This window comes from Ammospiza nelsoni, chromosome Z, assembly GCF_027579445.1.
Source record: "Ammospiza nelsoni isolate bAmmNel1 chromosome Z, bAmmNel1.pri, whole genome shotgun sequence".
Lineage (NCBI taxonomy): Eukaryota > Metazoa > Chordata > Aves > Passeriformes > Passerellidae > Ammospiza > Ammospiza nelsoni.
In genome coordinates, this window is record NC_080669.1 from 79127401 (window position 1) to 79153076 (window position 25676).

General features: G+C 41.3%; 1 protein-coding gene across 1 annotated transcript in view; it reads right to left on the reverse strand.

Moving 5' to 3' along the window:
- The window catches only part of UNC13B (unc-13 homolog B), a 206604-nt gene that overhangs the window by 103348 nt on the left and 77580 nt on the right, over positions 1 to 25676 (reverse strand). The window contains exons 9-10 of the mRNA XM_059492372.1: positions 24581 to 24907; positions 22602 to 22692 (exon numbers count right to left, since the gene is read on the reverse strand). Coding sequence (XP_059348355.1) covers positions 22602 to 22692; positions 24581 to 24907 — 418 coding nt within the window. The remainder of the gene's footprint in view (positions 1 to 22601; positions 22693 to 24580; positions 24908 to 25676) is intronic.

The window sequence follows — 25676 nt, forward strand, 5'->3', positions numbered from 1 at the left end:
CATATAACACAGTTCTGCATCTCCCACAGCACAGTTATTTCTCACCTTTTATACAAGGCCTGCTGACTAAGGGGAAAAAAACCACATCTGAATAATACTCTGCCACACCAGCAAGTTATCAAGGTAGCTACTAAGTAAAGGAACAGTAAAAAGCCACAAACTATGAGGGTAAAACACCCACAGAAGTGTTTTGGGTTCATGGCATTCACCAATACAAAAAGTTCTGTTGCAAAACAGCATAAAATTAGACCAATGTAATAGAAGAGTATCGCTGTGTAGTAGATCAAAGAGATAGCACTTTCTGCCTTAACTCCTTAATACCCTCTTACAAATTTAGGGGATACCCCAGAAGTCAAGTGTGTCTCAGCTTTTGGGGGACTAATGTCTGTCATCCAGACAGCATCCCTTCTGTGAGCACAGATGGAGTGGGAGTGAGACACCCACACTTTAAGTCCAGCTGCCTTGGGAACCCCTGGGAGGCACCTCAGCACCAGGCAGCCCTTCCATTCCTCATATGTGCTCATTCCCTCTGCATCCTTCTATCCCAGCTCTTCCTGCAGGCTGGAGGCAGCAGTGCCTGGCACAGGATGCATTGCCTGCAGTAACAAATGAGGTCTGTCACCACCTGGCAGCCAGGAAAAGGCAGCATCCGGAGACAGAAATAGGGGCTGTCCCCAAGCACAGAGGGAGGCACAGGCTGCAAGCTGCCGACCATGGCAGTGCAAAGGCTCATGCCTGGTGAGCAGAAAGCTAACTCTGAGGCACCCACCAAGCTCTGAGACAAGCCTGTGCTGAGGAAAAGGTAAAAGGGATAACTGACTACTGAAAACAAACATCACAGCTTCTTCTGTCTATCTTATGTAAAAGGTACTTCACTTCTTTCCAGCAAATATGAAACCTGAGCAGCAGCTATCAGCAGTTTAAGAGCAAACGGGGAAATAGTTAAGTTCAGCAGTACCCTGAACTGAGTAGTTCCAGAGCATGGGGGTTTTGTACACAGCTGAATCAATCAGTAGATGGCTTGTCCTTAACAACCTAAAGCATTATTTGTTCCTCAAAACAGATTTATCCCAAATCAGGATCCTAAGAACAAAGCATTGTATTGAACATACGGGGCAGGATCAAGGAGCAACTTCTTGTTTAAAGGAAAAAGCCCCAAGAACTGAAACAAAATTATCAGGGCATGCTGAGAAGTTGACTGGCCATGGGATGAAAACTCTAGAAATGTCTTCCAGACTTTGGGGAAAGGTCTCTGATTATTCAGCTACCTCTAACCAGAAAGAAAACAGACAACACTGACAGTACAAACAGAGTACCTCTGGCTTAAATGAGGTTTGCATGCACTGTTATGAAAATGCTGAATGATGCTAAAAGCTCTGCCTAGACTAACAGAAACAAAATGTGCTGTGCCTCTCCTCTGCTTGCAATCCAACTTACAGCCCAATGCTGAACTGCTGCTGGACCAACAGTGTGAATTCTCCAAGTCCTGCATTTCTGACAAGAACCACCATGAACCACTCATCAGTTAGGATTTTCTCAGAACTCTGATGACTCACTGATGATGTTTGGAGCTGGTTTTTCAGGCGGCAGTGCCTCAGCTTACAGGGACATTCAGGCAGGGAAGGGACAGGCAGCACTCACCAGTACAGGGTGATGAATAAGGATACCCTACTTCTGTTGTCAGGGCAGAGAAAGCACAGCCCTGGTACAGACTGGTTCTACACAATCTTACTCACTGATTTTGACCTGTTCTGCACTCCCTTAGGACAGACACTTGGCAGTGTTCAGCCAGGCTGGATCAAGGTACCATATGCAGCAAATGGAATAATTAGGGTTTTACAGCTCATGATATTAAAACGTAGCACGTGGCAACTAAAATCCTCCTGGACTAAAACTGCAGCTTTACTTCTATAAGCTCTCTTCTTTTCATCTCAGGGACTGAAGACCTTAGCATTCTGTATTAAGTCTTTAGGTTTATCCCCGAAAGGCTTGCTCCATTAGCAAAAGAAACCTGCCCATATAAATGGAAAGAAAACTGAAAAGATATCTGAAAACAGTCACACCATCTGCTCTGATTCACGAGCTTGTACAGCATCCTCATTGCTCCTGCATGCCAGTCATTCCATCTCATCAACTCACAAGCTTCTCAGCACAAGATATCAGGCCAATGACAAATACTGTGTTTAAAAAAACCCCTTTCTTAAGTGACATTTAAGTAAGAATCAAACCAGTAATTTATTACTTCAAGTTATTTGCTTCTCAAATGATCAAATTTAAATTATCCCCAAGCTCCTTTCTCGTTTACTCTTCTTCCCATAGTGATTTCGATGTCAAATTCCAGCTGAGATACAAACCCTCCTTACAGAGAAGTACGAGAAGTAAACAGACACAACCTCAATTCTACCAGTCATAAGAAATCTACAATTAGTGTCTAATGGGTGAAAACAAAAACTAAGAAGCAGAGCATACAAATGAACAAACTAAGTGTAAATTGTTTTACAAAGCACATTTTTAAATTCAGTCAGCTTCCAATGGAGCTATTGTATTGCTAAAGTAAACACACACACATGCACACAGAGAGCTCACTCTAAAAATAAAGAGCAATTCTCCTTGGTTGCTGCCTACTTGCAGTTTATACCCAGGCACTTCATTTGTTCCAATCTCTCACTTACCTTGCTGCTTCAAAATAAAAGATTAAAATGTAAAGGTAATATATAGAATTAATAGAAAACTACAGAATACAACAGCTTGCTCTCATAGAAAATACAAGTCCTGAAGGATTCCTATTGTTGTTAAAGGTTCACCGGATAATGAACTTTTACTATGGAGATTATCAACATATTGTTGGTGTCCCATCTGAGGTATCAGGGAAAGCAGTGTTAAAGGCACCGAGAGTTTCCCGTTCCACAGCAGCACTAGGATGAGAAATCACATAAAGTTGAAGGCATTTTGAAGGGAATAAAAAATGCAAACAGCTACTAAAAAATCCAGAAAGCAAAAACCAGCAGAAGCTAATGATTGCAAAAGCTAAAAATGCAGAAATCCTTTTGGTTTCCAGGAGCATCCCTCAACAGAAATTCTTTAGTTCCCCACCACAGTGCATCTTTTCCCTTTCTCAGGCTGTACCAAGTACAGTTAAAACTTCATCCTTCTCTTCAGATGTGACTCAACAGAAAATATTGTACTTCAGAGGCAGAGAGAAAGCTGTGCAGCTACTTTACTCCTCCTCGTCAGCTGCCTACTGCCTAGCTCCTCACACACGCAGCCTCCCCGCTTCACTCCTCGCCTCAAAATGATTCTCCACTTTATTATCCATTCAGAAGGAAATACGAACTGATGGAGCCAATCTGACTAAAGACAAAACGCACTCCTTTGGCATTGCGAGAGCAGGCAGCGCAGCGCAGCGAGCGGATTTCTGCTGGAAAAGCGCTCTGGCATCCAGCGGGACTGTGGAGAAGGGGGGCTGGGGGAAAAAGCCCAGGACTCAACATAATTAACCAGCTTCAAGAAGATTTTTTTGCCCAGCTCTGAGATGGAGGTTTATTTTTATCTCTCCTGTTCACGCCCTGACTAACCCACAAGATTCAGCTATGCCCTTGCTGAAATGAATCCAGTTTCCAAGGAAGACTAGTACCAGCTCTGCTACAAGTGTGGGGGATTGAACACCCGTTGATCTCTCATTTCCCAAAAATAAAAGTCACATTGTTACATAAAAGAATGACTGCAGAAGTGTTGTGCACAGAATCAGATCCACTCACGTTGTACTGACACTTCTCTCCTGGGAGTGAGCAGCAGCAGGCACTCATCCTGCAAGAAGTGCCTGAATTAAAGGCACCATTTATCTGCCCCACAACCTGCTCCAGAGGCATCCAACAAACTGCCACTGAGAAAACCTTGCTGGCCAGTTGATCCAAGTTCACATCCCCCTTTCCATAAATGCTCCCTTTATGCTCTCCTCCCTCTTCGTGCACCCAACACAAACACCCACCTCCTTCCCAAATACTGTTTCTCTGCCTCTAGCATCAAAGGCACTGTGTGAGTGCTGGTGTTGCTCAAGAACAACTCACTGCATCTTTCAGAACAGTGTCTTTTCACAGTGTGGGGTGGGATTTTGAAGAGGCCTATATGACTTAGCTGTGGAAATGCCACTATCCTCCCATCTGTTCAATTACCTCCTACCTCCTCATGAGCCAGCCTTGCTGTGAACGATACTTCCCCTTCAATATCGTACCTACACAAATATCAAGTTTTATTCACCACTTCTTCCACAAGCATCACTGTGCTCCCTGTCCTGCCCTCACCTGGGGCAGTGCAATATTCAATGCAGGAGAATATCCAATGCAGTGTATATTCTCCTGGCACTTTCAACCCTCTGCTCCCACTGCTCCATCCCAGCACCTTAATGTAGTGCCAGCTGGTAGCAGCCAGGCTAGTGTCCCAGCTCATTTGTTTGTTTTGGCTAACAGGTTTCACATATGGACTAATGTCACAGTTCACAATACTTTGTCTCAGCAGCACCACTGGTGAACTGTACCCCTGTTCTTTCCGTGTGCAGCCACGGCACTGCCCCTTTCAGCCAGGCACAGAAATCATGCCACCAACCTCCTTTCAGATCCTCTAAGAAGCTGATGTTCCTCATGGTCACTTGCATCCTCCATCTCCCAGAACACCCTCTCATTTTTGCTCTTTCCCTTGCTGCAGGGCAGGGAGCATAGGTCAGATTTTGAAAAGTGATTTAGCTTTAAAGGATTTTAAGAGTCTGACCCTGAGCATCTCAGGGTTATATGTTTGCATTCTGCCAGGAAAGCAGGATTCTTGCCCAACTGAAGCACTGACTCTGACTGCAATAGGAATGATTCTACTAAACGCAGCAATTATAGCCCTTGAGCTCAGAGTTGAAGCTCTGCATCAAATTCATCCACATAAGGATGAAGACTGCCCATCTGAGAAAATAAAATGCAATCCAGGGTTTGAACAGCACTTAGAATCTTCAAAGCTCTGCCTATGAGTAAGATGAGAAAGATCTTGAGAGAGGTCTCTTACACAGCAGTAGTTTAAAAATAAAATAGTAGGTATGCATCAGACACTTTTTAATTTACATTAACACTCTACAGCACCTGAAGCATCCACTAGACAGCCTCACAGGCTTTTAAATGCCTTACTCTTTCCAAGAATCCTACAATAAGTGGAGCCAAATCATCTTGCCATCACTGCCTTGGTCTTTCCCATCTTTTCCTTCCTTGGTCTATGCCCATCTCTGCAGCCATCAGTACAAGACAGTAATACATCAAAGTCAAAAATATACTGGAGTCAAACACAATGCTCCAGCCACAGTTCCTGAGACACAAGGAGCCCATGCAAATTTCCAAACACCACCGCATAAAATACCAATGTTCCCATGGCTGTCTTACAGGAACAGGAGAGAAAAACACATGGAAAAGTGAACAATTCTCAATAAACAGAATATAGAGACATTACTAAAGGAGGTCATGAGCAATGAAGTGCTGGGAAATGTCACTGCCCTTATCATAGCTCACAATGTGGCTAAAAAAGATAAAAAACCAGGTGCCCTCAGAAAAAAGGAAGATGACATCTTTCAAATATTTAGAACCCCTTACCTAATGCGCAGGATATTGAGACAGACTCTGTTTGTCAGAGATTTTTTTCTGAAATAATTAAGATAATTTCATGAGTAAAATAGGCATGACTTGCACATAAAAAAGTCTATGAGAAAGTGTATGCTTTACCTTAAGGCTCACAGCACTGAGTTATTTGTTTTCTACTAGAGAAATAAACTTCCACTTAAAAATTTAAATACTTCTTCGGCAATTTTTTAATTCACCAACAGATTTTAATTTTAGGTTGAGCCAGCAGGGAATTATTAAAACTGATAAAACCTGGCTTAGCTATATAGGCCAAATGCTTTGATGTCTGCGAGGTATATGTTACCCTTTCTTCTTTTTTAATCCTCATTATCTTTTTCATTCCAACTTCCTGTAAAGTACTGAATTACTGATAAAATTGTAAAAAGTAAGCAATTCCTTCATGAGCACGAGTGGATTAACCAAAAGAAAATGAGCACTCTTCAAGCACTCTTCAAGGTACTGCTTCACCCTCTCACACACTTAGGCCCCTTCTCCCTGCAGCAAGACAAGCAAGAACATTTCCACTTGGTCTGGGGCAAGTAGAAAAGTAAGTGGCTATGGAAATTAGAGGATAAAAACATTTCACAGAGAGATGAAACAAAGAAACAAGGTGGGGGAAGTCAAGACAGAAAAGTCAATGGAGAAAAGCTTGTCTAGAACTGCAGAGAAAAATGCCCAACTCACTCTCAGGTTTAATTCATCTCACAAATGGCCTTGGACATCTCTGAGCCAAAAGCTCTCTAAAACAAATTTTTTACTTCACTGAGAAAATATAAGAACCATCTGTCCCAGATGACACTGCCTGCTGCATCTCCCTAAAGACAGAGCTCTCAGTAAGGCAGCCTAAGTTTAGGGCTGCACTAGACCTCCCAAGCTCAAATACACAGAGTAAAGTTTATCAATTTATTCAGCAGTGAAAACATGCTATTTATTATCTTCTTCAAAGGCACAAGAAGATTAAATCAATCATGAGTCTAAAGACGAAGTGTTAATGAAAAAGCAGTGACCTCCTGCTGTTTGGCAGCTGTCCTCAATGAATACCAGCTCTGAGGAACTGTGCATCACACAACCCAAGCAGTGCTGCTGAGACAGAGCCTGGAAGAGATGAGACTGTATATTCTCAGGCATTTTAAACTGCCCTGTCAATGATGCTGCTGTCATTACAGCAGCTCCAGAATACATTCATGAAACATATACTTAAGATGTTGCTGTCAGATGAAAGAACAATTTAATAAAGTGCCATTCAAAGCACTAATGACTTTCTTTTCCCTCTAGGAAAGGCTAGGGCAAGGGCAACATACAAACTTGGAAGGGAAGAAAGGCACAGGTACTTCACACAGCACCTTGAGCACCATGGAAACTGATAATGGCCTGAAATTACATTGAAGGACTTAAAGAAAATTAAGGAGATAATCTTCCCCAAAGTTTCCAGGATTCTCACCCTCTGAAAAGTATCTTTTTTTCTCTCATACAAGCTAATTATTTTCTTTATAGAAAGACAATGAGAATGGTACTAGCTCATTGAAAAAAATGCTACAGATTAGAGTTATTAGGACTTTTTATGTTCCAAAGACAGGCAACCTCAGTTCACTTGTTGTGAATGGCTGAGACCAAACCACTGGCTGACTCATCTCTACAGTAAAGATGTTTACACTCCATATGTAACATCATCCAACTGTAAGGACATCTCCTGAACCCTGAGATACCAACATATCTGAACACACAGAACCAAAGACTTTAACATACCTGAGAATGAAGAGTACTTCCAAGGCCAGGAATGTAATAAGATTCAAAGAGTTGGATTTTGTGAAGTTAATAAAAAAAGTAATTAACACTGCACTAATATTTTTTAGGAGCTACAAACTTTACACCTTCACAGATTAAGTTTAGGGCAATCTTTATCAGTCAGGCAGCAACCAGAGACCTTTGAGTTGCCTGCAATGCATTCTCCCATCTGTCCCTCTGAGGCTGCTGCTACTGCACCACTCAAAAAACTCCTCCAGAGGCTGAACAGATATAATCTCACACAAGAAGTCCTAATGTGCAAAATCCTTAAGAGTATTGGTCATAAAGTCAGAAACCCTCATATTATCATCCTCTATTTAATTTGTTTACAGCCATCATAGTTACTCACAATGGCAATGCCTTTCCTCAGAGATGTGAGGTTTAGCACTTTAAAGGCAAGTGCTAAACCTGCTCATCCCCTTCTTGTTCTTGATGAGGACGTTTGCATTTTTGATTTTGGGATACAAAAAACCCCAAACACTACCAGCTCTGCGCACTTACAGAAAAGGCTACTTTATTCCTCATTCAGTAGGATCCAACAAGGCTTGGCTCCCAGACACAACGCTCCCTTCAGAAGCTGTCGCCGACACAATGCCAACCCCACTCGTCACAGCCCACACCAGCCTTCAAAATCAGGGTGATGAGACTTTAAAAGCAGAGCTGTCTCAGGTGACAGGTTGTGGGAAGCATGTTGTCTCCTTGTGCCCCAGCAAAGACAGACATAAAATCTTCTTTACATACTCCTGAAAACATCAGGATAACCCCAGACCTCTTGTCCTGGGTTTTGGCTGCCCATCTGAAAATATAGAAGCTCTCCTCTAGCTGAATGATCATTCTCTACTTTTAATTATGAAGTACAATTAGAAGATGGACTCTTGAAAAAATGATGGTGCCTTCTGCAACTCAGACAACTTGAAACTTTTAATCAGCTGGATATCCCCATTCTGAAAACAGCTATTAAAATATTATGCTGGTTTGTAGACTAGAGTCAGCTTAAGTACCTTAAGTCAACAGGCAGCATAGAAGCATTTACAGCAGAGAAAACTCTCCCTCTGCTGCCTCCTCCTTCAAATTACATGTCTCTCCCCTCTAACAGCATCCAAAATATAAGGACTTGATATCCTACGAAATTGGAAAATTACAATCAATGCGTTAATTGCACATCTAATTAAATAATCAGCATCCCTAAAATGCAAAGGCATCTGGGCACAGACATGTGCTGTGTGTAGAAAAAAAAACTGTAATTATATTCTCAGTTGGAGCTGTAATTGCTTTTTTGATCAAGAAACCTGGGAATGAAAGGTTGCAGATTATATGAAATGTAGACCTCAAGCAGACATAACAGCTTTCCAACATGAACTTGAGGCAAGCACAAGGGAAGTAAACTATTCAGCATTTCTATTGTAAACACAGAAAAAGAAATAACAGACTTAACTTGCAGCAGTGGAAAGCTAGGTTAGACACCTGGAAAAGCTTTTAATCAACAGTGAGATTGATTATCAAGGGAAGCTAAAAAATCTCTTTCCCAGAAGGTCTTAACGAGTGGAAGTGCACCCATTTTAAAGGGATGATTTTGAAGAAGATAGATGGTCTGGTTAATCTCTTCACACCTCAGCTTTGTTGCTCTTTATCCTTCAGAGCCTATCTGTACGGTAACACATACAGCTGGCTAAGAGGCATGAGGGTACATTACTCCCCATGGGTGGTCTGCAGGACAACCCTGCTTCCCACAACACAACAGCTTAGTTCACACACTGCAGAGCCCATTTTTCCAACCTGAGCTTGACAGTGAGAACATGGAAATTGCCTCTCACAAAACTGTCCATGCATTCTGCAAGGTCAGTCCAACACACAGGGATTTGGCTGAAGGAAGTAAGTGCCTTGATCCTCTATGAACTTCCACAATTCTTACTCTGGTTGAAGGTAAACCTCCGTTCTCAGCTAGAAGAGGGTGAACTTCTGCTCACTGAACAAGAAACTATTTAACATTGTTTCCTTGGTGTTACTCAAAGCAGGATGGCATGCTTTATTAAATCATCACAGCCAGACCCTACCATTACAGTTACACCACCATTACATGCAGTGAGCTAAGGGGCGCTCCTCATCATATTACTAAAGTAATTCAAGCTTAATTGGTGTTTTGACAGCATACCTGTGAAGTTAAAAAGTCCCACTACAACTGAAGTACAAGGGCAGCATCAGGTCAAGAGCTTCTTCTCTGAACACTCATCTTAGGACAACAAACCCCAGATTTCTCACAGTAATTAAGTTGGGAGCATATCAAGCACTAAAAGTCCAGCTTTTCAGCTACTTCACTTACTGCTCTGACAACTCATTTCCAGAATCTTACATCAAATAACCAGAAATCAATTCATGGATCTGAGAAAGAGGAAATGGAAAATACTTTCAAAAGCCACAGTGGCTTGTCCAGCGTCATGTAATAACATGGCAGGGGAATAACAACTAAAAACCCTACAAATCAATGTCCAGCTACCTCTGCTAACAGGTTGTGTCCTCTACCAGCACTTTCCTTCTCATTGCTACATATGCCCCAGCTTTCAAAAAATAAGGAAAAAACATTGTTTACTATCCTACCTTCACCTTTATGTCTCCTGGCTTAAGTAATATGCTTTTCTCTTGGTGGGAATAACTTTGTGTATTTATATTCCCTGCAGAAGGCAGCAGTTGATTAATGAACCCAAATGTCCCACAAATACTTGCTGCAAACCCCACACAAGCCTCTGTCAGTCTCTGAGGACACCATTAACACAGACATTCAACAAGAAAAAAAGAACTGCCACATCAGGGGTCTGACAAAGTCAACTCCAGCATATTAATATTAACCATATTAATAAACTCAGACACACTTTTCACACCACCAGTGAAAGCATTTGACAAGCTCACACTGGACCTGAATTAAGGGGCTCTGGAAATCCAGTCAGCTCAGCTAACTGGGAGGGGCAGAGGAAGAAATTTAATGCAAAAAATTAAAAATGCCCGGACTAAGAAAGCCTTTGCAAGAGGATGAAAACTACACTACAAACCAGGCTTTGATAACATAGCTGACCTGAGTCAAGTCACTGAGAGGCCAATTGGCCCCTGTGGCAAAAGTCTGTGATGGGAGGGGCAAGCACAGCTGGACCAAAGCACACACTCAAATACTGATGGGGATGATGGGGTTATTCCTGTATCTGCTGCTCCCAGGACACAGAAACCATTCCAAACTCCCAGAGAAACAGACATAAAGGCCAGATTAAAAAGGGATGATTCTGGCAGCTGTAAACAGTCGTATATTAACAAGCTATTACTGCTGCAAGCTAAAAATAGTGTGATATAATTTGGAGGAGTAACATGTATCATGTATCCATGTCACAAAATATGAAGCAGAATTGTACTTGCTTAAAATTGAGTTCCTTAAATTAGGCATAACAAGATTCACAGTGAATACACCAGCCAATCCATAGGTATTTGTGTAGACAAAACTGGATCCCTCAACTACCCGTTTTATGAGATACCACAAAAAAACTTGCATGATTTCAATCTGTTGCACTAACATAATATACTGAATAAAAATAGAAAAATATAAATAAATTGCATTAAAATTTAGCACTCTCAGTTTCTCAATAACAGTTTCTCAAAAATGTGTTTGCTATCTTAAAATACAAGGTGAATATTGACTCATTAACAAAAATAAAACCCAGATGGAGACATGGTTAAAATAAACTGATCTTTCACATAAAGCAATTTCTATTTGTATTTCAAATACTCTTGTATGCAACAACCTAAAGCATTAACTAAAGTAAGGCTAAATGAATTGAGTCTTGAACTGATTTATCTAAATTTGCTCCTAGATGGACAGCTCTATTATATCCTTTTTAGTGCATGTCCCTCATTTTGTCTCTATTGCTTTTCAAGGTCTCCTATAAAACAATTTTCAAGTGCTAGCTTTTAAAAAACTTTTAATGACTATGAATTCAATTGCAATTTACTGCCTGAAAAAGAAATTGAAATCCCATAGGGAATTCCTAAAATCTGATTTAAGAACAAACCTGTTTACAAAGTGTACCATATTTTCTGAACTGTTACCACTTGAATATTTGTCAGAAAACAAAATTGTATCTGTGACAGGTTCATTACCAGGCATGAGTCACTAAGAACACCCATTCTTCAAGAAACCCCTCACGCAGTCTAGCATCCTTAATATCTGCTGTGAAACTGTATGGAAAAGCCGCCACTCAAGAAGGGCTGCAACATTATTTCCACAATTTCAGTTCAGTGAGAGCTTCTAAGCAGCAAATACCTTTCCTACACACCTCTGGTTGTGTTTGGAAACCCACAGGGTCCTGCAATGTGGCAGCTTGGCAGGAAAGGCAGGCAGGTGGGTAGAGTGAACACAGGGAGGCCACGCTATGAGGAACAGTGACGGAGGCTGTGGTTCCATGGACATTTCTGACAGCCTACTAAGAGGCTGTCTGGATGATGAAGTCCCTATTCTTTGCTCCCACAGGCAACTGTCATATAATAGCATTCATAAAAAATCCTGCTTTTAGATTAATTAGAAAGGCCAAAGAAACCAATTTGGAAGCTGTTCACTAACAATTAATAAAATTACTTTCTGATTTCTAGCCTGGGTTTGTTCTTATGGCCTTCTGTTCTTGTGCTAACATGAACCTCTAACTTAAATAGCTGCAAACTTGCCAATATTTACTCCCATGCTCTATTAGTACATGGCAGCAACATCTGCTCTTAGATTCCACTCTACTAAGCTGAGCTATACTTGTTTGGTCTCATCTCACACAACCTCAGCACCTTCCCACCCTGAGCTGCCCTCTCCAACTTGTATTCTCTGATGTTTGCAAGAGTCCCCATTTTCTCAAAATCATTTGATTTGATTCATACATGTCATATTACAAATATTAGAGAAATACAGACAGAAGAGACCTATTGCCTACCTTGCTTGCCACAGTGTAGCATGGAGCATAAAGCAATTAATTTTAGTAATTTCCCATTTGCCAGGAAAAGTTTTCTTTTCATAACTATTTCTACAGCCCTACTAGTGATGGCAGACTAAATGAGTTTACACTTACCCAGAAGAGCCCTTCCCTCTCTTATTGATCCACTGCATAAACACAGCTTAAGCAGGATACTCCCGTTTTGAGTACATATCCCCATAGTCAGAGGGCAGCACCACTGCTCACCTGGCACTACATCATCCTGCTAACCTGAAAGCAAAAGCCACCCAGTCAGCAAGAGACACTCTGCCTAGAGCACCCCAGTAAACTGGCACTCAGATTTCCCTCAATCCTTACAGCCTCTGGTACCTGCATACTTGGGCAACAGATGAGAATCTCAAGCTACATTTGGGATTTCACCCCAGCTTTATGCCTAAATTATCTTTAGTTTTACAGCACACAAAGGATAGAGCTGTCAACAACCTCAGGAAATTCCTCCTGCAGAACAGAAATTGATACACTGATGTTCTCAAGTGCCTTTCAGCAGAGGAGGTGTGTTATAAACCCAACTTAAGGACTGCCAGGAAAGGCTGCAGGCCTTTTCCTACAGATTCAAAAACCAAGGAAAGGAAGAACTTGTCCCACCTTTACCACCTCCAGATTTCAAATTAAACCAACAGGGAACCACTGAAAATCCCTTTTGAAAGTGTCAGTCATTAACCATCAAAGCAATAGAAATGAACACACAGTTTGACCCAAATCCAGCTCATCTGATCAGTCCTCCACAATGTCACAAAACTATCCAGACTAAATATGAGCAGACAGCAGACAGTACGTGTGTGTCTATTAGATGGCTTAAAAATCCCATCTGAATGCCATGAAATGAGTCTGGATGCAAAGAAAGTTCTTATTAACTCAGTAAGGGTTAACTCAGTAAGAACTACATCCTAATAGGCAGCATTTGTTTCCTGCATCACAATTTGCTTGAATGCTATGCAGAAAATAAAAATGCTACTCTGACATATCTGAACAATGGGATGCCACCCAGAGGGACCCAGACAAGCTTGAGGAGTGGACCACGGGAATGTCATGAGGTGTAACAAGGCCAAGTGCTGGTGCTGCCCCTGGGCTGGGACAGCCCCTGGTGCCAGCCCAGGCTGGGCATGAGCAGCCCCAGAGCAGCCGTGCCCAGAAGGGCTTGGGGGTGCTGTGGGTGAGAGGCTGCACATGGCCCAGCCATGGCACTCCCAGCCCAGAGAGCCAAACGTGTCCTGGGCTGCACCCAGAGCCCCGTGGGCAGCAGGGCAGGGAGGGGATTCTGCCCCTCTGCTCTGCTCTGCTGAGACCCACCTGGAGCCCTGCATCCAGCCTTGGGCTCCCAGCACAGGAACCACAGAGACCTGCTGGAGCCAGCACAGAGGAGCCACCAAGGTGATCAGAGGGATAGATCATGGCTGAGAGAGTTGGGATTGTGCAGCCCAGAAAAGATAACGTTCCAGGGTGACCTGACTGTGGCCTTTCCAGTACCTGAAGGGAGCCCAAAAGGAAGATGGAGAAAGACAAGTGACAGAACAAAGACACATGGTTTCAAGCTGAAAGAGAGTAGGTTTAGATTAGGTATTAGGAAGAAATTCTTTACTGTGAGGATGGTGAGGCACTGGCACAGAGTGTCCAGAGAAGCTGTGGGTGCCCCCTCCTTGGTGGTGTTCAAGGTCAGGTTGGATGGTGCTTTGAGCAACCTGGTTTAGTGGAAGGTGTTTCTGGCCATGGCAGAGGCATTGGAATTAGATCATCTTTAAGTTCCCTTCCAATGCAAGCCATCTTATGATTCTATGATTTGATTTTACATGCTATGTAGCACCATGCAGAACTGGAGTACTGATGTCTTCAGGCATTGTATTATGCAATTTAATGGCTTTTTGACCTTTGAATATCACTTCTACAAAGCAATCATCTTACTTCAATCTGGATGCACGGTACTGGAAGACTTCAGTTACACAATCCATACAGGACTTCAAAAATGGGCTCAGAAGCATGCAAGGCAACCCTGCCCTACATCTAAACAAGTTGTGTAACAACACAGCTTGGAAAACAAGAAACAACTAAGAGAAAAGCAATACTAAAAGCAAAAATTGTCAAGTCCTAGCCCTTTTATTTTGGCCTGCTGGCTTTTCCTATGAAGTTATGTTATTATTCAGTGCATTTGCTAGCATTGCATGAATAGTTATTGCTTCGTTTATGATGCTCTCACTCAGTGCTGGTTAGCTCATCTTTTAAACTCTTGTGCTTTGTAAGCTGAAGCCCACTGCTATCTCTCTGGTGCAGCATTTCTTGTACAGATTGCTTCAGTAATACACAGAACTGGGAAATATCCCCTCCTCCCACACAGATCCTTAAAAATAAGAGTGTGAAGTCTGGCTCTCCCAACAGCCAATGCTATTTTTAAGGGCTGCGTATGTGGCAGGTAGGAGTTCCCCCACCCACCTCTCCCATTGCACCCCTATTTTGAGCAGAAGCAACTGGCTTACTCCAGTGTCAGATGAAACTCTCAAAATTTTTCCTGATAAGTACAGGCATGAGTGTCATGTCGAGGTGATCAGGACACCACAGGTTTCTGTGCCCCATTTCAAATCAGATGCAACCTCTATCACTGGAGCACACTGCTGTAATTCTGTTCACCATTATAGCCACAAAAAAAGGTGCAAAGGGAGGAGTTTTGCATAAGGTGGCAATGATTGTCTCAGCTCCATTTCTAGTGCTGTTCTATGGCCTTTAGAGGACTCAGTCCACTCTTCATACAGATTTGGGTTTCATCTTTACTGAAAGATTCACCACTACAGCAGGTCCTGAGAAAATACTATCAGAAGGTTTCTGGAAGAGTCTTGGTACAAATGCGAATGCAAGCTGGGCAGCTTCAGACAAGAGAAAAGAGCTTACTGTAGTTTACCTCAGTTCAGAGGGATGAGCTATGTGCACACAGCCAGTTCCTTCAGCCTACCACACTCAGGTCATTTCTGTACACAACCGCCACAGAAACTGCTGTCACCTGACAGCCTATGAGAAATGTTGCCAGAGAAAAAAAGGCAGAAATCATGGATACACAGTCTCAGCAAGAATCTAGGAGTTGTACAAGACAAAGGTCTCATCTATCCACCTCACCAGCGCACTGCTGCCACCCACATCTTGCTCTCTGATCAACAGAGATACACTTGCATTGAGAGGAACAGAAGTGACTAAGATACCTTTTACTTCAGAAAACACCAACTTGTCACAATCAAAACTTGCATAACAGGACCATAACGAATGTGAATGAGAATATTTCTTTGGTCTAAGATGTTCAAACAGTTGAGGGAGTGCAGAGAAGAGTCGCCTGAAGGAGTGTTACATCTTAGCAGTCAATGCATTTTTGTAAACCAGGGCAAACCTAGCTCAAAATCTCAGTGTCACTCAGTATTTAGATCAGGAACGAGAGTCCTATTCCTCCCTTATTCTAGACATACCTACCTTAAAAAAATTAATAGGTACATGACAGTCCATTTGCAACCAGTGCTGTCATTATGACCTTAGAGAAGCACAGAGTTCAGCAAAGTGGATTACCTGAACATAAAGTGCAGTACTGCCACAAAGAAAGAGATGCACCTGATTGTGGAACACACCATGTTTGCAAACTGTATCCCAGATATTGCACAAACACCTACTCTTTTTTTTAAGGAAATAAATGGAATAAACTTCAGAAGAAAAGCAAACTGATATTGGATTCCTATTTAAAGGCTTCAAATTAATTTTGACTTACAGATTATGTGCAGTTTACAGCACGGGTCTAAAAAAGCAAAGCCCCCTGAATTCATTTGGGATTTTTTCTAAATACCAACAAGAAGATATTGAGAAAATTGAAGGGGACCGATGCCCAGTGTGCCAGGGGATACAGAACATCAACACCAAAACTGGGCTTTAGCAGAGATGTCAATATATTGATATGTTTGGAGAAGCTTGCAGAAAGAGCAACTGAGCAGGCTCCAAGCTGCTGTGGTCACCATGGAAAACATTCCACATTGCTTCACAAGAGACTATTTCTCTTAACTACTCTAAAAGGGGAAAGGCTGCTGATCTTTTCCACTGGAGGTAAGGTTATCAAACACCAGCTCAAAAATCACAACAGTAGCTAATGAAGGCACAACACTATTTTCTGGTGTGTACATCCAAATAATTATTGCTTTGCTCTAATGTTCGTTGTAAAAAATTATATTATTTCCTATAGAGTCTTAGGGAATCTCAGAAAGGATAAATAAAAATGGCTTTTATTCCAAACAGACGTGAATATGTATTTTATTTAAGACATTTGGAGAAGAAAGAAGCTTTCCCCCATTTGAGCACAGCCTGTCAGCTGAACTGTTCCTAACAGAGACGCAACAACAGACATAAATTGGTCAAACCCCAGGGAATCACCCCACACTAAAAGCTGCTTCAGGAAAGGCACAGAGGGCTTTGGAGTGTCTCAAGACCTGCCAGCCTGCAAACTCAGATGCAACAGAGAGAACCAAGATTATGGCATGAGGAGATAGTCCCCAGTACTTCTGTATTTGAATGCTTTCTAAATAACTATTGTTGTGCAATCCCTAATAGATCTAAAAGCTGCATTTTCAGAAAGGATTTGACTACTATAGCCACCTAACAGCAGACAGCCTGCAGTACTGCTGGCAGCAACCCTCGGATCATGCCTGACCAACAGGATTTCCACCTGAGGGTAGGAGCAGCAGATTCATGACCACCAAAAAAGTTCTACAGATCCCCACCAACACTGATCCCTAAACAGTTGATCAGGAATGTTGGTATTTTGGTGGAGGTTAAGATAACCTCCACAGATCATTAGATATAAAAGAAGGAAGATATTTAACTGGAGATGTACTTTTTCTGCATGAAGAGAAGTTTCTAGTAACTCTCTGTTAAGAGTCACAGTGCTTCAGTTTGCTTCTTTGCCACTGCGTGGGAGGCTTTGAAAATGCAGAGCTTACTCATCTTCACGGGACTGATAAAGAGACACCTAGGCAACAAAGCTTAAGGAAAATAAAATGCCAAAAGTAAATTATTGCATGGACTGCAAGATTCATGAGAGGTAGAAAGGGACAGCTTCCAGTCTTTTACTGAGTGGCTCAAAACAGTTTGTTTTCCACAGGTGCACAGTCCTTGGTTTTACAGATCAGAGTGCCTGGGTTCAGATGTGGAGGCTGATTTCACACAGGGACAGGCAGACAACATACAATCAAAGTTGCAACCAAAACTGGCACCAGACCCTGCTGGTCTCTTCACCATGACTTTAAGTCCAGCAAGGACTCCTTAGGACATCCCACCATTGCTTATCAAGGTAATAGTGATGCTTTGCATCAACAGCTTGCTTTCTCAAAACCAAAAGAGAGTTCACACTACAAAATCACCAACACATCACCCTCCCAGGACCAGGGTTTTAAAACTGAGACCCTCATGGTTCTTAAATATTTGCAGGTGCTTGATCAGAGGCGAAGCCATAGAGCATGAGAAAATCAGGCGAAGGATATGACTGGGTACCTCCAACACTACAGGAAAACCCTGTTTAGAACCTGCGACTGCAAGTGATCTTCATATTCCAGAAAACTACTGTCATGAACTGCCTCTGCCATCTCAGCTTGTGACCTGATTAGGTATCAGTCAAGAGAAAAAGACTATTGATATTTAAGGGAATAGGGAAAAGACAAAGGTTAAATCAAAATAATTGGTATACAATGGCATTACTTAAAAAAGGAGGAAACACTGCTTCTGTTACGTTGGTTTTGAAACAAAAACAAGTCAATTAATGTATTTAAGATGCTGACAAAGAGATGAAAATTATGCATAAGACTTTTTCCCCCTCAACAAATTCAATATAAGTGGAGAAAATCCCAGATCCCATCCCCTCGACTAATATTTAAATATACTTAAAACAGCTGGTAAGAGAACTAACTTGATGATTTAACTGAATTTTTGCTCTTCTTTGGTCTGCCAATTCTTTTGTTATACAAAAGTCAGATTCAAATTTGTATAATTTTAGAAGTCACATAGCTGTGTCCTTAGCTGGAGGCTATTTCAGTTACTGAGGGCTGCAAGTTGAAGATGCAATAGCTACGTGTTTGTTCTTCTTCTGGAAAAGAAGCTCCCACTGAGGGACTGCAGCAGATGAACTATCAATTAATCTCTCTTTGTAGTCAAAGTTCTAAGTGTGAAGGTGAGGATTACTGAGTCATTCCTTGCAGGGCTGAAAACCCTAGTTGATTCTAGCATAATTAAGTTTCCTCTTCACAGAGAAAGAGAACAAGAAAAACAGCAGAAGTGAAGAACAAAACGTACGTGCATGCTACAACAAAGCTTTTTAAACATGCACAGTAACAAATTCCTGTGCCATTTTGTAACTGTCACGTCTTAATTAAAATACTACATTTCTCTGACTCATGGTCAGAATGTAGGATGCATGTACATTATTCACATGAATATTAATCTTTTCCCAGGTAGGAGGCTGAATTGCTTAGGGGATTTATAATCATATCACGTATGGAAACTTCTTGGGTGTCTTTTTCTTTTTTGGACTTTTTCTTTATTGTTTCAAATTTCAGTCAGATCATTAACAATTAAGGGTTGCAAGAATCATTCCAGTTGTCTATGTGATAGGAGTCCAGCCCCTCAGATCTGTGAGGTGGAGCTCTATGCGTGTTCATGAAATGTTACAGCACATGGAGAAGGAGGAACGCAGAAATGTGCTGGAGACATCCGTTCCAACACTAAGGAGATAACCACGTGCTCTGAAGTGCTGGAACAAACAAGGATAGTCCTCTTGAAAGGTCTTAGGCACTGACAGAAGATGGAAAGATGTTAATACAGTGACCAGAGAAATGAGACAGGGTCTTTTCTAGCTACCAAGAGAATTACCTGCTTAGACTATCGCCACAGGGACCTTTAAAATCCTGATCCTTATCTGAAAGTCTGCCTTTGCATCACTGACTTTCAAACAAAATCTGTGGAGAAACTGATGACTCAACTTGCGCGGAAAGCAAATAGCAGAGATGCTCCTCTAGATTTGAGCATAAGTGCAGAGAGAAATGAGGATGCAAATAAATCTGAGGAAACTGTGAGAGTCACCCTGATACCTTAGAAGGAAAGGAATTAGACAAGCTAGAAAACACTAGGTGATTCAAGAACACAAACTAATAAAAACTGAGTGTCTGGAGCTCAAGAGAAAGACGCTTAAAGGACCAGGGAGTTCAGGAAGCTGATGAAACAGCATCACTGGACAAAAGTCAGAACTTGCCCCAGTGAAGAAATCTCCTGCCTTCTAGGAGGGCTTGAACTCTCTTCCTGAGGAAGTTTTTAAGGACAAAAATAATTGCACAGGAAAGAAATCAAAAGGCTGAAAATTAAACATCGAGCAACGAATACAAAATATGACAAATAAAGGATGGATGCCATTCATAGGAAAAGGTATCATCAGGTGGCATTAAGAATGCTGGAAATTTGATGCCCTAATTGCTTCAGGTCTTTAGTGAAAGGGACAAGCGCAGTCAGGCAGGTGACAGAATTAATAGTGGATTGTTGTGGGGGAGTTTTTAAAGGAAAAAGGTTTAGAAAGTTATTAAAAAGAGGCTGCAGTAAAGAAAAAAAGAAATAACCACCTTATCTCTGTTTAGTCAGAGGGCTCTGATAAACATTTATCCTCAGGTTCCATGTTGCAACACTGATAATCACTAAGCACTAAGAACTTGAGAAACAGGCAACACGCTTGAAGATTTGAAAAAGACAAAGCAACTATTTATGCTTAAAAAATAATAAGAGAAAGCCTTGTATAATTATAAAAGCACTAACTTCACACACTCCAGGTCCCTGGGGATTGGAGACTGGAACAAATAATCAATTTATTTGCAAATCTTCTAGAACATGAAAAGGAGAGAAATAACTGTGAGCAGGGTTTCATCAAGAGTAGAACTGTGTCAAATGCATTAACTTCCTTCTATGACATGCTAAATTATTCTAAGGGGTAGAGAGAGAATAATAGAACCTTTATACTCTGTGATCTGGATGAAGCTGTTAAAATAGATGCAAACATACTGGTAAAAAATTGATAATCATGGCAGCCAAATTCAAAGAACGTATGGAGAAAGATCCCTCAGGCAACTCTGGTAGCTCACAAGCCATCAGCTTTGGTTTTGTCACAGACAACCTGAATTATTTATTCGAGTAAATGGTAAAGAAGATACAGACAACAAAGTGCTTACAAAATGGAAAAAAAAAAACCAACAAAAAACATCTTCTGTAAGGACAAGGCAAAGCCATAATTTAGCTGTAATCCAACACCAAGATAGGCTATGCAACAACAGACAAAACTCTTTTTCAGAAGGAACCTCAGTTCTGCAAAGTGTAAAAGGCTAACTATACATCAGTAATAGCCTGTGATAAAAAAAGCACCATCACAGCAGGACAGCCAGTATATCCTGGAATATCAGGACCACAGACAGGAGAACAAAGTCTTGGTTGCCCTATAGTGCACATGAGCAGGCTTGCAGCTGGATTTCTACATTCAGCTTTGGACACTGCACTTCAGGGAAAATAAAGAAATGAGTAGGAGAGAGAATAAAAAAAAAGCCAGGCTGATGGAAAGTGCCTAAAAATCCTGTCAAGAAAAGACTAAAAGAAAAAGGGTCATCTAGTTAACACAAGAAGAGCAAGTGGGGCTTTGTCCTGTTTTTGCAGTAGCCCTTTATTATTCCAGTATTCCGTGTCCTAATCACAAGACATGGATTTATATGGAACAAGAGAGACCTAGAGCAGAGGTAAGGAAAAGTCTTGGGACAGAAAAGGCAGCTAAGCCCCAGAGCAGCCTCCCAGAAAGCTCCAATTCCTACGTTTTTTGGTTTAAGGGAAAATTTGATCCATAGTCGTCAGCAGTGGTCAAGGCAAAGCAAATAATGACATTTTGCTATCCAAACTAAACTACTGTTTCAGTATCATCCCAAAGCATGTTATCCTTCCAATTCAGCAGAATCACAAACCAATGGTGAATCACCTTATGGCCCTTCTATTCTCTCAGAAAAAGAGAGAGATTCATGGATAGGTGGTGTGGAATCTCTTGTCCCTTGTCTGTGCACTTGTTTTCCATATGGCAGAGAATTAAACTGTTTTGTTTGCATACTCTACAAAATCATAGCAGAAGCTCATTTCTTCTTAAATACTAGTGGTGTTCTTCACTTTCCATGTCATACTGAGAGTTTTTGATCCAAATCCTCTCTACTCAGAAGTGAAGCCATTGTTAGATGAAAAAGCATTTACAATCCAGATAAAACAAGAGAAAATCTATTTTGCCTCCCAAGATGCAAAGTAACAACAACAATCAGTTCTTGAAAATTTGCAAAAATCCACAAGAGAAAGTCCTGATTGTGACAGATAATGTAAAATCTTTTATAAAAACAAAACAAGTGATCTCTAGAAGAAAGTAGTATTTCTAAGTGAAATATATTAACTCTGCACTTGGGCTAGCAGGCAAAATCTAGAGAACATGAACACCATATGTTATCTTTCTGTGGGCATATAGATGGATAAAACCATAAGAATTTTTTTTTTTAATCCAACTTTTTTGGTTCTCAAACAGTGTTTTCTAAAACAAGAGTGTTTATACTGTTATAGAAAATGTCACAACCTTTTCCTTTTGACTTCCCAAATCAAGAGTATTTATTTTTAAATCTTACTTTCATGAGATGGAAATACCAAGACTTACTATACACCCACTTTCAATAAGTATATATAAAAATATTTGATGCAAAGTTTCCCAAGGAACATTTTCACACGACAAATAATACAGATAACTCCTACTAAACTAACAAGCTATCCTCAAGTTGCCTTGAGAAAAAGTCTTAATTTCAAACAATTTAGAATAAACCACTTAAGTCCTAGACACTATGTTATTATTTACAAATTCAGAGCTAATTTCTCAGCTTCTGCATATTTTCTGATATTCAGCTCTAGTTCCACACAATAATGTTAAAAATGTCTGGTAGAACCAGAGAGCCCTAAAACCATCACAACATGCTGCAGTCCTACACAATACATTTGATACAATTTTTGTCTGCAAAACATCAAAACTGTAAGAGGTGCCTTACAGTGAAGAAGAAGTGAAATCTTGGGCCACAGCAGCTCAGAAAAGGAGAGAAGCAATACTCCATCCTACCTGTTGAAGCTGCAGTCGGACTTTGCTAATGGCTCTAATCCAACGGGCTCTTGCTGGAGGAAACGGCGGTGGCTCGATGTCACCCTGGTAGCTGAAAAGCAAGAAACAGGAAATCACTACATGAAAGATACTTACCTGTAGCATTAAAGATTCTGGTTGGTTGGTTACAGCTTCAGCTCTGAAGGAACCAACAGGCTCCAGTCAGCACAGCTGTGCATGTGCTTTGGGAAGTGAGCAGCTAAACGAAAGGTTTCCTTAAACTCAGGAGCCACCCTGGGAACTGATGAGCTGAAAGATATGATCTGCACACAATCCGAACCCAGGAGGAAGATGATGTTTGTGCTAATATGAGGAAAGCAGTCAATGACAGCAGACCAAGCCAATGCAACACAATGGTACTGTAATTACAAATATAAAGAGGTGGATGGAAGATTTTATACCTCCATGCCTGTTGCAGTTTTCTTCTAGCCACTGCCCCTTCCTACTCCTCCTGCTGCAAATGTACAGCCCCTCTTTATTGGAAACACTGGCAACAGGGCTCAACCCTTAGTTTCCTCTGTGCATTGAACCTCTGTCTCTCCACTCCTTCCTACAGCTTTTCAAGAGGACAGGCAGATCTGTCACCAACGTGCCACCTCAGTGCCCACAGCACATCTTGCAGTCCCTAAGCTTGTGATACCTTGGGCCTTTGGTTGCATTCCTGCTTTTGTATGTTGCTGAGGTGTAAATCACAAAAACAAACACCTCCTGCCTGCAAAGCACCTGCCCCACAGTGCTGAGTGTATAAAACAACCCCATAGATGAGACCAAAACACATCCATGCTACAGATCTAGCTCAGGTGCAGCTCTAGGGATCAACACTCAGAGCTCTGTTCCATGACTATTCCATGGAGACAGGAGAGCACTGCCAGAGGGTGGGGAGAAAGGGAGCCAGTGAGGCAGGAGCATCCAAGTTAGATGCCTAAATTAGCCTGAAATAGACTATGTGAATAACCTTTCCTGTGAACAAATATAGGCCAGCCATTCTGGGACAAGACTCCTGCTGCTCTGTTAGGAAAAGAGGAAAGTGAATCAGAGTTTAAAAACAGTTTAACACTTCTCTCGTCTTGTTTTCCTCTTTTCATCTTTAGTGTAAGGCTTGCCTACACATGAACTCCTGCAGTTAATTCTATCATCCAAGCACTGTGACACCAGATGTACCCTCCAAAGGGTACAGACAGGCAGACATCTTCCCATGGGTCTAACTGAACTAGATTAAAAAAAAATACCTCATACTTATGAAAGTAAAACCACATACAGGGGCTGCAATGACTTGATTATTACCTCAAGGAAAAATGTCACTCTCAAATTTAAGGAGTGAAATTTGAAATTTCTATAAAACCTGTGCAAAACCCAGTACTCTACTTGCCCAAACTTATATTACATACTTTTGAAGCCTGTTTTCAGTACTGTTGACAGCTTGGAAAGCCAAACTACAAGGACAAGAAAAGCTCCCACAATGAGTCAGACCAACATGTCCATTCATGCTGTAATTCTCTACAACTTACAACTACATAACACTCACTCCAATGATGGTAGTCTACAAGAATGGAACCAGTGAAGCTCTAACCATGAAAATGCAATTCTTGATTGTTCAAGCATAAACTTGATCCCACATGAGCAATGGAAGCAACTATTTAGGTGCTGGGGCATGTTCATCAAACCAGAGACAGGAAAATCCACCAAATGAGCTCCAAAGTGGTGTTCCTCTTTACACACACACAAAAACCACAGTTTTAGCAAGTGTGCCTCTTTGCACACAAGGCAAACGTAGCTTCAGCTTAGCCAATGTCCCATAAGTAACTGGTCCTCCACAACAGATGTTTCACAGACCAACAACATCAACTCAGTTGTCAGAAGAGGCTGCAAGAACAATGTCCAGCAAATAGAATAATCCTCTTTGAACTAGCTGAAAATAAATTGGTAATAGCTTCACCTACCTCATTTGGACTCCTGCATCAACATCCTTGGGCTTTTCAAGTTCCAGAGGTAACTTAGCTGCAGAATGCTCTGCAGGCTTTTCCTCAGTTTTGCAGACCTTCTCCTCCTCTCCTTTGCCATGAGGCTCCTCTTGCTCCTTGAGCCACGCCTGACCATCCTTCTGGTAGCTGCTCGAACTGTGGTAAGAGTGATTTGACTGCCTTTCCTGGTGATCATCCTCCTGCTCAGAGCCATGGGCACTTTCATGGGAATGTTCCAGCTCACTGAGGTGAGAGCTTTCCTGGCTGACATTGCAAGAGGAGCCGTATCTACTACTGCCAGCAGGACTGTGAGAGAGTAAGAAAGTCCATCAGAAAAAACAGTGGCTTGGAAAAAAACAAAACAACCGGCACATGTAAAAAACTGAGCAGTACACTAAATATTAGTGAAAAGGCATGCTATGAAGTCATATTTAACTATTATATTCTTATGATTATTATGTAACTATAGATTTGTGAACCTCAAAAGTTTGGTAGGCAGTAGAAATACTTCATACACAATCTACCAGTATATAGACCATATTTACTTCTTGTGTATATACAAATATATATATACACACATTCGCATATGCTCTATACATTGGTCTTTGTTGCACCAACTACTGCTTCACCTTACACCAGCTACAAACTGCAGTGAAGATACTCTAATAACCAGATAGGAATAAGAATGGAAACACAGCAATTCAGAGTGAAAGTGCTTCTGTCTTCTGCAGTTTTGCTGCAATTGGGGGTCTTTATCACATCTATTTAAGGTGACTGTTGTTAAAAAATAAAGTTAACTTCACTTTTATGCATTAAAAGTTTATGATAAAATATGTTGCAGTCAAGATTAAGACTGTCAAGACCTTTAACTTACAACGTTTTACAAAAAGAGAAAAATTTTTCAAAGAAAAGCCAAACATAGGGGTGTGACCTCTGTGATTCAAGACACCACTTTCAGGACTGAATTCCTAGAATCCTCAAACAAAATACAGCAGATGGAGATTTCTCATGCAGTCAGGAAAACTATGGCCAAGAATTAAGCAACACTCATATTTTTCTCTTGCAGTCTTGGAAG